Raw genomic sequence first — 18,303 nt, forward strand, 5'->3', positions numbered from 1 at the left:
AGCCCCCTGTGAAAAATAAAACAGTAATTTACCACCCTCAATATTTAGAAAATGTGTAAAATACCCTTTTTATCTAGTGGTGTTTGCACGCGCTTTGAGTGGAATTTTGCTCTATTTTTAGCTATAAAATGATTGCTATATCCTTAATCATAAACTATTGGATCTTATTTATATAAATATATATATATATATCAATAGTCAAGGTCTAATAAATAAATCGATGGTCTATATTTGATATGAGATAAATAGATTGAGAATAAAAGACTGATTTTTGTCAAATTAACATATTTTCAATAAGAATAGTATTTTTATTTGAATTATTATTTTAAAAATTGAAAATTAGAAATGAAAATAGGTACAAAATTGGATGGATTATCACAAAAGAAAAGAAACAAATAAAAAAATAAAAAAGGGCAAATAGGCGGAGGGGTATTATTTATGAATAGAGAGCGCAAAACAGAAACATTGCACAGAATATAACTTGGCCGAGAGGAAACCAACTTATTCTCTGATCTGCTCAACGTATCACATAGAATGGCGACGGCAGCGATAGAAACCCGACAGGCGGATGAATCAAAGCAGCAGCCGCAGCAAGGCGCCGGGGCTGGCGGTGGCGAAGGGCTCCGGCAATACTATCAGCAGCGGATACAGGATATGCAGCTATTGGTCCGTCAGAAAGTCCACGATCTCCAGCGCCTAGAAGCACAGCGCAACGACCTCAATGCCCGAGGTTCCTCCCCTCTCACTTAGGGATTCAATTGATGATGTGTGCTTTAATTGTTGCCGCTTCTTAAACCCTAGGTATTGGGAAGCAATTTCACACTCCCTCGCCTAAATGGGGTAGTCGGTGTTGCTTTGATTTTCCTTACCGATTTTACTTAGTTTGTAGAGGAGGCCAGTAAGATCTTTTGTTTTCGGAGACTCTATATTGCTGAGTTTGCGCTCGGGGAACATTTTAGGAATTTGATTTGTGGTCTGGCAAGAAAATTTTGTGGCGGGGTATGCAAGGGGGGTTTAGAATTATGAAAGATTATTTCCATAAATGATACAGGGACTCATCTCCCCCTGGAAGGTCGAGGTCCTCTTTCCATTAAGCAATGAGACTTTCGGGTTACCCTGGGGCTTTTTTGGTGTTAATGTGAAGAGTTTTACTGCATATTGTGTATTATGTTTTGTGTGGATACAGAAAATAAGTGGTTCATCCTTATCAATGTGAATGGAGATGTTTCAACAGTGTTATCTTATTGGTGGATTGCCTAGTTTTATTCGATTGATGAGGGAAATTTGAAAACAAGCTAGAGTATAACACATTACTGAATAGAAAGTCATTTCCTACTGGAATTTGAGGTCTTTTGTTGACTTACAAAAGCTTTTTTTCATGTGTAGGGTCACTGTGACTGGATTTTTCCATATCTCCGTGTTTTATATGCATGTTAGTCATTAGGCAACTCCTCTCTTCCGCATAATTTTCTATATATGGATGTTTTTGTGGATGCAATCAATATAAAAATAGCTTGGCAAAGATGGATATAAGCTTTAGCTTAAAAAACTGATGGTTAAGCACAAGAAGTTTGTCTTGGTGCAAAATGCCCCCAATGAAATATTTGTTTCCCTAATGGCAGTGCGATCACTGAAGGAAGAGTTGCAGCTTCTTCAGGAGCCTGGATCTTATGTTGGTGAAGTTGTCAAAGTTATGGGAAAATCAAAGGTCCTCGTCAAGGTTAGTTGACATTTCTGCTGTTAACAGCATTTCTTATCTTTGTGGCTGAATTGCCCGTGTTGTCTATTACTCTCTTTCCTTCCTCCTTTGTGCCATCCTAACATTGTATGTAGCAATCAAATAAGAGTAGAAATGGAGTGGTTCATGTTTGTTTCATTCTTAATTTGGTTAGGTTTTGCCATTGTCCTTACTTTTGCTTTTCTTTTTGATGAGAAAACAGTGATATTCATCATTCCATGTGGTTAGAATATCCAATCACTTTTGATGATCTAGGAGAACTTTTGTCATGAATCTGGATAACTTAAGAAGTGGTTCAAAAGGTAAGTTTTCTCAAGGCGGAGACCATTACAGAAACTCCTGATATCATTCCACATCACTGCGATAGCCAATTTAAAAAGTGAACAAAATCATCTGTGAGTATCTGCTTCATGGATCTGCATACCACAAGTGGTTTGAAAGGTATTTTTCCAAGAAGGAGAGCAGGGAACTGTGTTTATAGAAACTTCCTCTCCCCCTTCTTCTTTTCTTGTTCTTTCTTTTTGGGTGGTGGATGGGGTTGGGCTTAAAATTCATCCACTAAACCGTAATAAGCGCGCTCTACCACTGAGCTAATAGCCCGTCGTGCGAGATTTTAGTTAAGTTCATAACTTTGAATTGAAAAGGTAGGGAAGAGGACAATGGATTTTGGTAAGTCTCTTTATAATCAGAGAGGATATCAAGAATGGAAGCAATTTGTTTCAGCTGTTGGATTTTCTCCCTGCATCAGGTTCTGATAAGTTTGGTGGCAACAGTGTAACAAATTCTTTGAAGATAATGCCTTTTTTTTTTTTTTTAAAAGATTTTATTTTTCAGCTCTATGGACATTTTAGTAATGATGTTTTCTGTCATCTTTTGCTTAGGTCCATCCTGAGGGAAAATATGTAGTTGACATTGACAAGAGTATTGACATCACTAAGATTACACCTTCAACAAGGGTTGCTTTGCGTAATGATAGCTATGTGCTCCACTTGATCCTACCTAGTAAAGTTGATCCACTGGTGAACCTTATGAAAGTTGAAAAAGTTCCAGACTCTACTTATGACATGATTGGTGGTCTTGACCAGCAAATTAAAGAGATAAAGGAGGTATATATATTCGAATTTCTATGTTTCTTGCAGCTTTGAATTATTTTGTATTATTTGTATGGATAATCTGGCAATATGTGCTGTTTGTTATGTTTCTTAATTCCTACACATTCCGAACATATTTTTTTATTCTTCTCTTTCCAATTCTACCTTACAGAGAATTATTCGAAGGATCCTTCATTTTCTCAGTTGCAATTGTTCCACATTTGCTATTTATTCTCCTTATGGTTACTGCCACTTATTTTTCATGATCTCCAAATAGATGACATAGATAACATGAAGTCTTCCTATGAAATTTCAGTAGGACATCTAATTAGTCTTCTCTGTTATGAAGTTGAGCTGGTATGTCATCATTAGCTTTAATACATTTCTGAGGAAGAAGTGGATTAAAAATGATGCAGTTATTTCTTCTAAGGTAATGGAATTCATTAGGTTGGCATCGAAGGCTGAAACAGAGTTATAGTATAAGGAGGTTACCAGCTCTCTTAAAGTAACATTCAAGTTTTGCTATCTTTAGTACTTCCTCCTTTCCACAACAGATGTACTGTTTTGACTTTTACAGGAATTAAGTAAACTATGTCGCTTTCTCCTATATTGCTCTTAATTGAAACTTCCCATACAAAATGACTTAATCTATGAACTTTTACTTTGTTGAAGAAAGACTGAAGTACGGAATGAACTCCATAAAACATGGATCATGTGTGAAAGTTATAGCTGGTCCCAAAAAGAAAACAATATGATTGCATTGCATTGTACATCAGGATTTATTTCATTTGTTTTTGTTGGCTTCTATCCATGCAGAAAACTAATTGATTTAAGTAAGACGATGTTGCTATGGAAAGAATTATTTAATTCAATCTTTTTGAGTTTAAGTAGAAGGGTGGTAAAACCACATCTAAGTGAACCCCTATTTCTATAGTAGATGGCAAATATTATGGGACAGAGAAAAATGGAATATGGATATTCTTTGCAGGATGGTTGGAGTATTAGAAAAGGCTCTCTGACTGAATGAGCTTGTTAAGAGAGAGGATGCAAAATGCGCACTCTATTAAGTTAAAATGGCATTAACAGATATAAAGTCTGGGTATGCTGTCAAATGTGTGCATAGCTGTAAACTTCTATGCAAAGTATGTCTTTTCCATAGAGAACTGGTTAATTTTAAATTTAGATACTTTTGAATTTTATATCATTCCTGTAATCTCAGACTGTTTCTTCCCCACAAAATCTATCATTCATTTCCCTGCTTTCTTGTATTATAGGTGATTGAACTTCCAATCAAACATCCTGAATTATTTGAAAGTCTTGGAATAGCTCAACCTAAGGTAATACTGTCAATTTGGTAACAGTTATTTCTTGAACTTGTGGAAGTGCTTCTAATCTTTTTACATACTTATCAAATTGCTCAAGGGTGTTTTGCTGTATGGTCCTCCTGGAACCGGGAAAACTTTGCTTGCAAGGGCGGTTGCTCACCATACTGACTGCACTTTTATCCGAGTTTCGGGTTCTGAATTAGTTCAGAAGTATATTGGAGAAGGCTCTAGGATGGTGAGAGAACTTTTTGTCATGGCCAGGTGAGTTTCTTTGAGTATTTAGGTACAACTGATCGAGAATGTGTTTTCTGCCATTCACTTACTGATGCTCTTTTTAACAGAGAGCATGCTCCATCCATCATCTTCATGGATGAAATTGATAGCATTGGATCCGCTCGTATGGAATCTGGAAGTGGAAATGGGGATAGTGAAGTTCAGCGAACTATGCTGGAGCTTCTCAATCAGCTTGATGGTTTTGAAGCGTCTAATAAGATAAAAGTGTGTATGGGTTACCAATTTTATACCTAACCTCTTGCTTTCCTGGTTCTGCTTGAGGAACCAGTAAACTTATGATAGAGTCCTGTGTTTGGAAATTTGAAATGCTGATTTTGTTTTTTACCACTACTCTACACAGGTATTGATGGCTACTAATAGAATTGATATTCTAGACCAAGCTCTTCTTAGGCCTGGAAGAATTGATAGGAAAATTGAGTTCCCAAATCCCAATGAAGAGGTTAGCTGTTCATGCTTGGCAATACTTTTTATGAATCTTGTTTATAATACATTCTCTCGATTTGACTTGCTGCTCTAAAATATTTATTAGTGTCATTGCTGCCAAAATCTTCACAAACCCTTGGCGTTGTTACTTGATAATTTTCATCTTCCAGTATAATTTGGTTGGTCTTGGCAGTGCTACTCCCTCTTCCAAGTAGCTAATTGTGTCAAAAAAAATTTCAGTCTCGGTTTGACATCTTGAAGATACACTCAAGGAAAATGAATTTAATGCGAGGGATTGATCTGAAAAAGATTGCTGAGAAGATGAATGGTGCATCTGGTGCAGAACTTAAGGTATGTTGGAGTTTTTGGTGACCTAACCAATTAAAAATCATTATGTTGTGGAAGCTTGATGAACCTTTTTCTGCCAATGAACGACCTAGAAGTTCTTTAATGTATATAATGTATTTAACACATTCTGGCACTGGTCACGAATATTAGTCTTGATTGAAATATCATATGCTTTAGTTATTTTCCTTGGAGGAAAGGTGGAGATGTTTAACTTTTCTATGTGTGTTATGGATTTTAAATTACTTGACTCAATTTGGATGGTTAAACTGAGTAACCGTATCTATCGTTTGTTTGCTGAGTTCTTGAGAATTTGATTAAAATATTCAGATTATACTCTTACATAATTCCATGATAAAAGCACTAATTTAATTTAATCATTATTTGGTTGCATAGTCCATCGGGATCTCTTATATATTAGTATTCGGAATTTGAACTAGAAGACTAAGAACAGTCTGCCTGTGTTTCTCCCTGCAGTTTCGTTCTTTTTCCTGAAAGAAAGAAATAGGTTATAAGCCATTACCATAAAACACACATTGAATTTATGGTTTTCTTGGCAGGCCGTGTGCACTGAAGCTGGAATGTTTGCTCTGAGAGAGAGGAGAGTTCATGTTACTCAGGAGGACTTTGAGATGGCTGTTGCCAAGGTCATGAAGAAGGAAACCGAGAAAAATATGTCTTTGAGGAAGCTCTGGAAGTAGATTATAACTAAACTTTACATTTCCATCGCACAATGTAGTACCCATTTGTATCATGAGCACACGTCGAATTGGTTTTGATTTCATATATCTCTACTGTGAGTTATTTGGTGGACACCTTTATGCATAAAATTCCTATAGTTCACTGTTTCCAGCTAGCTACATTAAGTAATGTTTGGTTCTTGCTCTTTCTGGATCATAGTTGTTTGCAGGGCCAGGAGGGCAGAGAGGCTAATGTCTTTGTCTGTTGCTGTTTTGGTTTTTCTATTTGTTGCAATGATGTCATACACTGGAGATCCATGTAAATTGCCAACATCTTGACAGAGTGGGATGGATGAGTGAGTGACACTTGCTATGTTCTTGAGCTTTACTTGTGGATTAGTGTTAATTTTTCTTGAATTCTACCTAATCCCCTAATTTTCTACTGGTTTAGATTGCTCCCCAATGACCAAATAATAGTTGATTGCCTTGTTCATCAAGGAACAATTGGTCAAAAAAATATGATTATTGGGCGTCACTGAGTGAATAAAATTCTGTGCACACATGAAGTAGTTTGATTAAATTTATGGCTATCTGAGGTTGTTTTATATTATTATTGATAATTTAGTAATTATTAAAAGTATGTATCACTGAACTTTAAAAAATCACCCACATCGTTTTCGAGCTGAAAAATTCATGTACCAGCCATTCTTACAACCACAAATGCAACAGAAGAGTTCAATAAACAAAACAAATATAAAATAATTAGTATCTTTATTAAACCATAAATTAAGGTCGTCCAAACTGTTGATCAAATTAAAGTAAATAGATGTAATATTCAAAATAATTGGCTCATTGTCATCCTAAAGTTCTCTAGCGTGATCTTTCCTTCTTTTCTTTTAAATATATCATTGTTTATTGATTAATCAACCTATTTGTTGGGCACGATTTTTCCTCATCAAATCTTTGCTTCATATGTGAAATAATCTTGGTGTTAACAACTTTTGTAGAATTAAATGCTTAATTGTGTTAAAAGTTACAGTTGTTATTAATTATGAGTTTTAACATTTACTTCAATAAAAACACCATGCTTGCTTCAGTTGAAACCCCTAAAACTTGTTCTCTATTAAGATTGTTAATTTTCAAAAGCTTTTAAGTAGCAAAATTAATATTATTCTTTATTTTATTTCAATAGATAACCAATTGTGTGTATCTTTTTAATATAAAATTCAAATAATTTTGGTTTCAATAAAACATACTCTCGATTTTGTAAGTCGTTTATAGGGATATTCTATCAACATAGACGACAGAGAAATTCGTATTCGTAATTTATCTTATTGTAAGTGATCAATTCTTATCGAATGAGCAAACAAATATCATGAAGGTGGCAAATTCTAGCTTGGACTCAGTTTGGCCAAACCTGATCAATTATATGAAAAACGCAATACACTTATCGTGTATAGTTCAAGAAAAGTGACCAATCACATAATAAACGTAATGTACTTGCTTTATAATTAATTTGATTGGATGGAATCTAATTTAAACAAAAATTTCACCAAGCAGCTGCGTAATAGATGTATAATCCAAAATGATGGTATAAATATATTGTGTGGATAGCAACAGCCACCTCTAATTAACCTGCAATGCAATATTCTTCCCCTCAACTTTTGATACTGCCCCACCCTTAATTAACAAATCAACGTCATCCATGACACAACTATTTCTTCACTCTTCTGCATTTTAATATTCTATCTAAAATTCTATTATCCTCCAACATCAAAATAAACATACCAAAAGAAAAAAAAAATATTATCAATATTCAATTTTCTTGTTCTGATTTGAGGCCACATAGGTCCGCTTCAAAATTTTTCAAAATCTTTTGATTATTCCTAACTGAAACATTGAGCCCACCTTCAGACACTCACACAGAATATTACAAACAAAAACACACACACACATGATTATATGTATGTATATATGTGAACATTAAGGGAGCTGATGAATAGAACAGACAAGAAGCAGGAGGGGTGGTTTCAGTTTCATAATTACATTGATACAATACAGTACACTGATACAGGCATCAGGTGATGTTTCATTAACTCCATTTCTTCTCTTGCTTTTGTTAGGAAATGAATCGGGTTAAGATGGATAACAGGTGGAATATGAAGGCGATAAAAGACACACGAATTTGTTAACCCAGTTTGGATATAAATCCTACGTCTGGGGGCGATACCAAGCCAGGAGAAAATACTCAAAGAGGAGGAAAATTGAGGAGTACAACACACACACACTTGTATGCAAGTCTTCACCACACGTGAAAGACAACACTCACCCTCGTCTCAACTCTTTCTTTTCTCTCTACTCTATTCTACTTTTCTCTATAAAACAATGCTAATAAGAGTAGTATATATAGCCATGACTTATCCTTTTTCCAACTCAATTTGGGATTTCTAAGTTGAATGAGGTTATCCTTCTCCAACTCAACTTTGAATCGGGTTATCCTTCTCCAACTCAACTTGGGAATTCTAAGTTGAATCAGGTTATCCTTTTCTTCTTCAAATCAATCTTCACAACTTAACAATCTCCCACTTGAAGATTGATTAGCTTTTCTCCACTTCTTTCTTGGTACCGCCGGGTTTGTCCACTCTAGTCATCAAGGCCAGTCGAAGCCGTACACAGCTTCAACTTCGCCATCGCAACCGCCTTGGTCAGCATGTCCGCAGGATTCTTTTCTCCTTGGATCTTCTCCAGCTGCAGTGCCTTCTTCTCCAGAAGTTGTCGGATGAAATGGTACTTGATCTCGATGTGCTTTGTCCGCGAATGGAACGCGGGATTCTTTGCCAGATGGATCGCACTCTGGCTATCGCTATGAAGAATCACATCTGCCTGAGGTTTCCCTAATTCACCCAACAAGTGTTGCAGCCAAATGAGCTCCTTAGCTGCCTCAGTAACTGCCACGTACTCAGCTTCCGTCGTGGACAGTGTGACAACCTTCTGCAACTTTGAGACCCAGGATACGGCTGTACCGCCATATGTGAACACGTACCCTGTAGTGCTCCTCCTTTTGTCATAGTCACTCCCTGCAAAATCAGCGTCAACAAACCCAAACAAGGTAAGCTTGCCCTTACCAAACACCAATGCTCGGTCCTTAGTACCCCTCAGGTACCTAAGAATCCATTTCACAGCTTCCCAGTGCATCACTCCTGGATTGCTCATAAAACGGCTAACTACTCCCACTGCATGTGCTATATCCGGTCGAGTACAGATCATAGCATACATCAGGCTCCCAATTGCTGAGGCATACGGTGTGACTCTCATCTTTGCACGTTCGGAGTCAGTCTGGGGCGAATCACTGTTGGATAGTTTGAACTGATTTCCCAATGGCGTTCCAACCGGTTTTGCATTTTCCATCTTGAATCTGCATAATACCTTCTCAATATAATCAGATTGAGATAACCATAATTTACCAATACCTTTGTCCCTTGTGATTTTCATGCCCAATATCTGTCTTGCTTCGCCAAGATCTTTCATGTCAAACTTCCTCGATAACTGATCCTTGAGCCTATTGATCTCCTTGACATTTGATCCTGCTATCAACATGTCATCAACATACAGGAGTAGAATGATAAAAAACTCATCGAACCTCTTCACGTAGCAGCAATGATCAGCATTGCATCTAGAGAAACCTATCTCTAGCATGAAGTTGTCAAACTTCCTGTACCACTGCCGCGGAGCCTGTTTCAATCCATACAGGCTTTTCTTCAGGCGACACACCTGCTGATCATCTCCATTATACCCCTCTGGTTGTACCATGTATATCTCCTCCTCAAGATCCCCGTGTAGGAAGGCTGTCTTTACATCCATCTGTTGTAACTCCAAGTTCTCTGCCGCTACCATGCTCAACACAAGACGAATAGTAGTTAACTTGACAACAGGTGTAAAAACATCAGTAAAGTCAATACCGTATCTTTGTTGGAATCCCTTTACTACGAGTCTGGCCTTGTACCGCTTCTTCCCGTCTGATTCTTCCTTAACCCGATAGACCCATCTGTTCTGTAGGGCCTTCTTTCCTTTTGGGAGCTGACACAATTCCCATGTGTTGTTTTTCTTCAACGAGTTCATCTCGTCGTTCATCGCAAGCTCCCACTTGCTCTTGTGGACATCATTGACTGCCTCTGCGTAACATTCGGGTTCTCCACAATCAGACAAAAGCAAGTAATAAAGAGAGGGGGAGTACCTATCTGGGGCCCTTCTCAGCCTCGGTTCTCGACCTAGTGCCAAGGGTGTGCTGCTTTCAGTAATCGGTTCCTCCGATACTGGTTCTGGCTCTATCTCCGTTTGTTCGGTTTCGTCCGTCTGAACTCCCACTGAATCCGTATCTGCTGGTCTCATGATCCCGGAATTTGAAATATCGAGATCAACAAATTCCCTTTCCTTCTTGTCATCGTCCGGGCTTACCTTCCTGTCGTTGTACATTACATCCTCATTGAATATAACATTCCTGCTACGAATTATTTTCCGGTTTTGATCATCCCAGAATCTATACCCAAATTCGTCAGTCCCATACCCAATGAATGTACATTTAATCGACTTAGCATCCAGCTTAGTCCGATCATCGTTCAAAATATAGGCTGAACAACCAAACGTACGTAAGAAAGAAAGATCCACTTTCTTACCACTCCATACCTCTTCTGGTATCCTGTTGTTCAACGGGACAGAAGGCCCTCGATTGATCAAGAAAGCAGCCGTGTTGACTGCATCTGCCCAAAACATCTTTGGTAGTCCGCTCTTCAATCGCATGCATCTCGCACGCTCATTCAGTGTTCTGTTCATCCTCTCAGCAACGCCATTTTGCTGAGGTGTCCCCGGGATTGTTTTCTGCATTCGGATTCCATGGTCGGCGCAGTAATTCTTGATACCTTCACTGTTGTACTCGCCACCGTTATCCGATCTGAGACATTTCACTTGTAGACCTGTCTCATTTTCCACTAGTGCCCTCCATCTCCTGAATGTATCAAAGGCATCAGATTTTCTTTTTAAGAAATACACCCATACCTTTCTAGTGGAATCATCGACGAATGTCATGTAGTACGTTGATCCACCAAGAGATGACACTGGTGCTGGCCCCCACAAATCGGTGTGAACAAGCTCCAACTTTTCTTTCCTCGGAGTTCTTCCTGTGGTCAAGAAGCTCACCCGCTTCTGCTTTCCGAACACGCAGTGTTCACAATGACCCACCTCCACCGATTTTAACTCGGGCAACCGTCCTTTCGACTTCAGCACGTTCATTCCTTTCTCGCTCATGTGGCCCAAGCGATTGTGCCACAGGTTAGCCTGCGATACAGTTCCTGCAAAGGGAATGTTTGAACTAGATCCTCCCGCCATGTAGAGCGTTCCCGACTTTAGTCCTCGAGCCAAAGTCATTGCTCCCCGACTGATCTTCCACTTCGCGTCTCCAAACGTCGTGTGGAATCCATCACTATCCAGCTGTCCGACTGAGATCAAGTTCCTTTTCAGTCCTGGTATGTGTCTCACATCATGTAGGGTCCAGCATGACCCATTCGTTGATTTGATCCGCACATCTCCCTTTCCTACAATCTTGAGGGGTTTGTTATCTGCAAGATAAACTAAGCCAAAATCACCTGAGGTGTATGGCTCCATGATGTCTTTGTTGCTGCATGAGTGGAATGAGGCCCCTGAATCCACAACCCAATCATCGGAAGAACTGCTCACACTCAACAAGAGTGCATCCGTGATCTCCTCCGTCGCGGCATTCGCTGTTCGGCCCTCCTTTTCCTTCTTTGGCGCCCGACATTCGCTTTTCATGTGTCCGGGCTTCTCGCAGTTCCAGCACACCATCTCCTTCTTGCCCTTGTTCTTCCCCCTGGACCTTGACCTTGACCTTCCACGGTATTTACCCCGTGTGTCAGGTCTCCCTCTGGACTCTGTATGTAGCGCAGAGCCAGATGATCCACCCGTTTGCTTTCTACGGGTTTCCTCGTTCAACATCATGTCTCTGATGTTGTCGAACTTCATCTTCTCCTTCCCAGACGAAGTGCTCACTGAAGTAACAACCACATCCCAACTGTCAGGTAAAGATGAAAGCAAAATTAACGCTTTTACCTCATCGTCAAACACGATATCCACAGACGCCAGCTGTGTCGTGAGTTGGTTGAAGTCATTGAGGTGATCGGCCACCGACTTCCTCTCCTCCATCTGCAACCTGAATAGTTTTTTCATCAGCATAACCTTGTTCATTGCTGAGGGTTTCTCGTACATATCGGCAAGAGTCTGTAGAACTTCCTTCGTGCTCTTTGCTCCCTTCACATGATAGGCGACATTCCGAGAGAGCGACAGGATTATTGCGCTCATCGCCTTTCGATCGAGCACCTTCCATTCTTCATCACTCGTCTTCTCGGACTTCTCTGCAAGTGGTTCGTACAGGTCCTTCCCGTACAGGTAGGCCTCCATCTGCATACGCCAAAACCCAAAGTCGGAACCATTGAACCGTTCGACTGGAAACTTTCCCTCCATCTTAACTCCTTGAACCAGGCTCTGATACCAGTTGTTAGGAAATGAATCGGGTTAAGATGGATAACAGGTGGAATATGAAGGCGATAAAAGACACACGAATTTGTTAACCCAGTTTGGATATAAATCCTACGTCTGGGGGCGATACCAAGCCAGGAGAAAATACTCAAAGAGGAGGAAAATTGAGGAGTACAACACACACACACTTGTATGCAAGTCTTCACCACACGTGAAAGACAACACTCACCCTCGTCTCAACTCTTTCTTTTCTCTCTACTCTATTCTACTTTTCTCTATAAAACAATGCTAATAAGAGTAGTATATATAGCCATGACTTATCCTTTTTCCAACTCAATTTGGGATTTCTAAGTTGAATGAGGTTATCCTTCTCCAACTCAACTTTGAATCGGGTTATCCTTCTCCAACTCAACTTGGGAATTCTAAGTTGAATCAGGTTATCCTTTTCTTCTTCAAATCAATCTTCACAACTTAACAGCTTTTGTACTATGAGTGCTCAGTGCTGTATTTTTCTACGTTTAGACAAAGAATGTATTGACTTTTTATCCCTTTTAATCAATGCATGTCTTTATACTTCAATCTTGGAAATGAAATTCCTCTGACTTTCGTAGTCCCATGAAACTGATGGTCTGGATTTCATCAATATGGCTTCTATTTCTTCATGCAATAAATTGCTAGCTGCAGTTACACTCTTTTGCCAAGCACTTTTCCTTCCACTCCCTATTAACTACTTTTTTGCCTTTAAGATCTTCTTTTTTCTTTTGTATATAAATAGGAAAATTGGATGCTGCCCATGTGGGTACACTGTGAGCGGTTGGATCAACACATGATGACACGACCATATATGATCCAATAGCTTACAGCTCATGTGGGTACTAACACACTCTGGGCGATTAGCTTGTTTTCTTGGACTTGTTGAAGAACAGAAGTGTTCGCTTACACTAATGTAAGAAAACAGTTTTGATCTTGATCTGTTGATGTTTCCTGTGGGACGATTGTGTGTAGGTTGTTCCAATCACCGGCCTAAGAGTTTGATTTTTTACCATACTATGTCCAATCCAAGTGGGCGTCGGGCTATTTAGTAACAGACGAGACGACAGGAAACTAGCCGTGGTCTCATGCATGATTAGCCTCGGCTAGGACAATAACTGATCAATGATGTGAATTTATTACAACTAGTGATAGTACTCTACTGATGGACTCTATATAAGTCATCAGATGTCCTATCTGCCTAATCACTTAGTTCATAATGAACTAATCATGTGTTTTTGCTTGTTTTGACAATCAGAAACAATGGAGAGCGTAAAAGCTCCGTTCCGAGGAATCAGAAAGGATCTTACAGGCAGATTACTTTGTTATAAGCAGGATTGGGTTGCCGGGATTCGTTCAGGATTTGGGTACACATTTTCTTACATTCGAAAAATTTTCAGTTCTGAACAACCTAAACTTATGCTGAAGTGATCACTCAACTCATGTTTGTACTAGGATTCTTGCTCCAACTACCTATATCTTCTTTGCATCAGCTCTTCCTGTCATTGCCTTTGGAGAGCAAATAAGCCGAGAGACTGGTAAAAAACACTCGTTTGTACTTGCTCGTTTGCCCTTTTGGTGATTCTTGTATTCCACAAATAAACACTTTGTGATCGAAAGTGAAAAATCATGGTGAATAGTAATTAACCATGGCTACTGCACGACCACTGCTTGTTATTTCAGGTTGCCAGGCAAAAAGGCTGGCCTTAATTAAAAACCATGACAAGTGCGCGAAGAGCCACGCAAATGCTTTGACCATAGCTAAAAAATCATGAGCTATTTGTTACTGGATTTTCTTTTGTTGTTTCATGTAGATGGGAGCTTGAGCACCGTGGAAACTCTAGCTTCAACTGCTCTTTGTGGCATCATTCACTCGGTGGTAGGCGGACAACCTCTGATGATACTAGGAGTAGCTGAACCAACTATAATCATGTACTCTTACTTGTACAAATTTGCCAAAGGGAGAGAGGACTTAGGACAAAAGCTCTACTTGGCTTGGGCTGGATGGTACAATGAAGAACTGATTAGTGTTCTTGTTTCTTTATTTCTTTAATTAGATTTAGCTGTAGATTATGATGAGGTTGTAATGTTCTTGATCCTATTGTTGCTGCTGGCAGGGTCTGTGTTTGGACAGCTCTGTTGTTGTTCCTCATCGCGATCTTTAATGTTTGCGCCATCATCAACAGATTCACCAGGATTGCTGGTGAAACCTTCGGCATGCTGATTGCCGTGCTGTTCATTCAAGAGGCAATCAAGGTACACTAGACGTGGAAATACTAGATAGTTTAAGCATGTAATTCTTCGTATGGTAAATGTCATAAACACAAATTTAAGGAATCGTCTGCCGTGTGTACTCTTTTTCATGCATATTCTGTAATAGGGAATGGCGAGCGAGTTTGAAGTTCCAAAAGCCGAGGATCATAGTATGCAAAAGTATCAGTTCCAGTGGCTTTACACAAATGGTTTGCTTGGGATTATATTCTCATTCGGCCTTCTTTACACTGCTTTAAAGAGCAGACGAGCACGTGCATGGCGTTATGGCACAGGTCTGTGGGCTGTCTGTTTTTTATGTTTGCTCTTACATTTGATTCATTCAGAATACAAACTTATGCAACCATGTCTTAAAAAATATAGGCTGGATCAGAAGCTTCATTGCGGACTATGGGGTGCCGTTGATGGTCTTAGTTTGGACAGCATTGTCGTATGGCGTACCAGGCCGAGTTCCGTCTGGAGTTCCCAGAAGGCTCTTTAGCCCTCTTCCGTGGGAATCTGTGTCATTATACCATTGGACTGTCATCAAGGTACATCAAATTGTGAATATATGAGGGATCCTTAAACTCAGATAGCAACTGCGTTTAAGGTTTCGATGGAGCGGAAGCGATAAAATTTTGAAGGAATTTGAAGAACTCGTTTGTATTTGCACTAAATAAGAAACTTATGAACTTGGAAAAAATAAAAAATAACCCTAACATAGGTAACAATATGATAAAATTTAGGCCCCAAAGGCCACAGGATAACTACAGAAAATATTAGAAATAAACAAGAATTACTAAAAATGTCTGGACAATAGTGAAAACAATAGAATTTGTGACAAATGATGGTTCCTCCTCTCCTAAAAAAGATGGCCACGTGCATACAATGAATCAAAAGTTACAAACATTTGAGGTTCCGTCAGAAAATCACGCTTAAATCACTAAAGTTTGTACTTGTGTCCTCCAGACGCTCTAGAATGCATTAGCCTCGTGTTCTACTTCACGTTTATCTTACAATAAGCACTTTTGAAATGACAAAATACAGGATATGACAAAGGTTCCTCCAGTATACATCTTTGCTGCCTTCATCCCGGCCCTGATGATAGCCGGGCTTTACTTCTTCGACCACAGCGTTGCTTCGCAGCTGGCACAGCAAAAGGAGTTCAATCTCAAGAACCCATCGGCCTATCATTACGACATCTTCCTGCTCGGAATAATGGTATAGACGACCAATTTGTCTAAGATCGATTGACTCTCTACATTCCTATATTATCAGCAAGATTGCTAATTAGGGACATGCATGTTTCTGCAGACTTTGCTCTGTGGATTGCTCGGACTGCCTCCTTCAAACGGAGTCTTGCCGCAATCTCCTATGCATACTAAGAGCTTAGCTGTGCTCAGAAGACAGGTTGGTCCAACTGAGGACAAAATAGACATAGTTTTTCTCTACATTCTTGCAACGAAAACAGCTCTGCATGTGTAAGAATCTGTTCTTGGTTGGCAGTTCATCCGGAGGAAAATGGTTAAAACAGCGAAAGAAAGCATAAAGCGTAAGGCCAGCACTTCCGAGATCTACGGACAAATGCAGGCTGTTTTCATAGAAATAGACAAATCTCCTGTTGTGAGTCTTTGCATACTGATCATGTTGGAATGCTGAGAATCTGTTTCCTTAGAGACAGCTCTCATTGTTGTCTGAAAATGATCGATGTTTAACGTTAATAACGCAGACGACATTGGTGGTCAAGGAGCTGCAGAACTTGAAAGACGCGGTGATGAAAACGGAGAATGAAGGAGAAAAACCGGAGGGCGCCACTTTTGATCCGGAGAAGTACATCGATGCATACTTGCCGGTGCGCGTGAACGAGCAGAGAGTGAGCAATTTGCTGCAGTCAGTGCTAGTGGCAGCAGCGGTGTGCGCCGTGCCGTTGCTCAAGTTGATACCGACGTCGGTTCTTTGGGGGTATTTTGCATATATGGCCATCGACAGTCTCCCGGGAAATCAACTGTGGGAGAGGATCTTGTTCCTCTTCGTTGCACCAAGCCGAAGATACAAGTAAGTTTTGCAGAATTCCAATTCAATTACAACATATAGTCAGTCGGTGGGTCACCCGCCAACTATTTATACTAATACAATCATTTAAATATGGGTAATGTTGTCAATATATTAAAAAACACACCAATAGCCCTTTGAAACTTTGTTATAGTACAGATGTAATAGAGCAAGAGTGTCATTAAAGTATAGTAAAATTTAAGGGCAGATGTAACGTTAGATCAGGCTGCATAGTCAAGCACGAGCTCTACTCAGACTGAACTGTGTGTGGCAGAGTTCTGGAGGGAGATCATGCTTCCTTCGTGGAGACAGTGCCATTCAAGTACATCGCGGCCTTCACAATATTCCAGTTCATGTACTTGCTCTTATGCTTCGGAGTGACTTGGATTCCCATAGCCGGAATCCTCTTTCCGGTGCCCTTTTTCCTGCTCATAAGCATACGGCAACACCTTCTCCCCAAGGTGTTGAAGGCCACCTACCTCCGGGAGCTGGATGCAGCCGGGTACGAGGAAATTGCTGGAACGCCACAACGGTGTCTTAGTCTTACCACCAGAGTACAACTTTTTGCCAAAGCCTCAACTTTCCACTTGATCCATCTTGTCTGATTTTCTCTGCATATGTACTAAGTTTTGCAAATCTTGATTGTATGTGTTTGTAGGAACAAGAAGGGCCTTATCTTGGAATAAGGGAAGGTGAAGTAGAAATCAGTGATGCTGAGATTTTGGATGAACTAACAACCAACAGAGGAGAGCTTAAGGTCCGGGCAATGAGCTTCAGCGAGGATCGACGCCCTCAGGTTCGACTTCAATTACTCGTCATTTTGAATCTTTTATTACACTTTTGTACCGCATATAGGTGTCACACATCGACACATGTTCTCTTTCAAATTAAAGAATATGATTCAATAGATTATTATTTACAAGTACAATCGTATACAATACATGCGTGAATGTGAAACTGATGTGTAATATGAAAGTGTGACGGATGACCATTTGCCCTAATATTCATGCATCACATGAGTGAAGCATCACTGGTTAAAATCTCCTTCAACCATTTATCATATTATATTTAATCAAGGGTACAATTTATATTAAAAAATTTGGGATTGTTGTGTTAACAAACTGCCGATTATGTGTGAGAAACAAGTTTCTTTCTTTATATTAGTATATCAATGAGGATCAGTTCAAGTTAACAAGCTCGATAATGATTTCTTGAGTATTTTTTAACCGAATGAGAATTTCCAAAAGTTAATATTGTTGTTTTCAGGGTTTGCAGGTTCATCCGGAGGAGAATATACTATCAGAATGATAGTAGAAACTGGGGTACAAAAATCGTGCGTACAAAATATATATATATATATATAAGATGTATAAGTTTGTGATGGAGAAGATTAATCTCCCTTGTTTTCTGGAGAGAGAGAGAGAGAAAGTGGTTGCAATTTCTCTAGATAAGTTGGTTAGGACATCAGTGTACCATTGCACAAGAAGGAGCAGATGTTGTTAAGTGGTTCAAGCATGAAAGCTTTTGTT

At 39.5% G+C, this 18,303-nt stretch overlaps 2 protein-coding genes across 7 annotated transcripts; both read left to right on the top strand.

Moving 5' to 3' along the window:
• Positions 1-451: 451 nt before the first annotated feature.
• Positions 452-6,054, top strand: LOC105164208 (26S proteasome regulatory subunit 8 homolog A). The gene is made up of 9 exons (XM_011082821.3): positions 452-730; positions 1,623-1,720; positions 2,620-2,844; positions 4,104-4,166; positions 4,252-4,415; positions 4,496-4,652; positions 4,789-4,887; positions 5,112-5,222; positions 5,777-6,054. Exons 1-9 carry the CDS (start codon positions 535-537, stop codon positions 5,915-5,917), a joined length of 1,254 nt encoding a protein of 417 aa, XP_011081123.1. The 5' UTR covers positions 452-534; the 3' UTR covers positions 5,918-6,054.
• Positions 6,055-7,810: 1,756 nt separating this feature from the next.
• Positions 7,811-18,286, top strand: LOC105164218 (boron transporter 4). 6 transcript variants are annotated; one of them, XM_011082846.3, is made up of 15 exons: positions 7,812-7,977; positions 13,218-13,388; positions 13,731-13,839; positions 13,928-14,010; positions 14,287-14,479; positions 14,590-14,728; positions 14,853-15,018; positions 15,107-15,273; positions 15,770-15,943; positions 16,037-16,132; positions 16,229-16,345; positions 16,452-16,777; positions 17,049-17,328; positions 17,433-17,570; positions 18,041-18,286. In XM_011082846.3, the coding sequence occupies exons 3-15, from the start codon at positions 13,736-13,738 to the stop codon at positions 18,080-18,082; spliced, it is 2,025 nt and encodes a 674-aa protein (XP_011081148.1). In that variant the 5' UTR covers positions 7,812-7,977; positions 13,218-13,388; positions 13,731-13,735; the 3' UTR covers positions 18,083-18,286. The 6 variants fall into 6 exon arrangements, with proteins under 6 accessions (XP_020549756.1, XP_011081148.1, XP_088735234.1 ...); XM_020694097.2 differs by lacking the exon at positions 13,218-13,388 and having other exon boundaries at positions 7,811-7,977; XM_088879108.1 differs by lacking the exon at positions 7,812-7,977 and having other exon boundaries at positions 12,942-13,388.
• Positions 18,287-18,303: the final 17 nt, after the last annotated feature.

This window comes from Sesamum indicum, linkage group LG1 (genome assembly GCF_026168435.1).
Source record: "Sesamum indicum cultivar Baizhima isolate 11 linkage group LG1, ASM2616843v1, whole genome shotgun sequence".
Lineage (NCBI taxonomy): Eukaryota > Viridiplantae > Streptophyta > Magnoliopsida > Lamiales > Pedaliaceae > Sesamum > Sesamum indicum.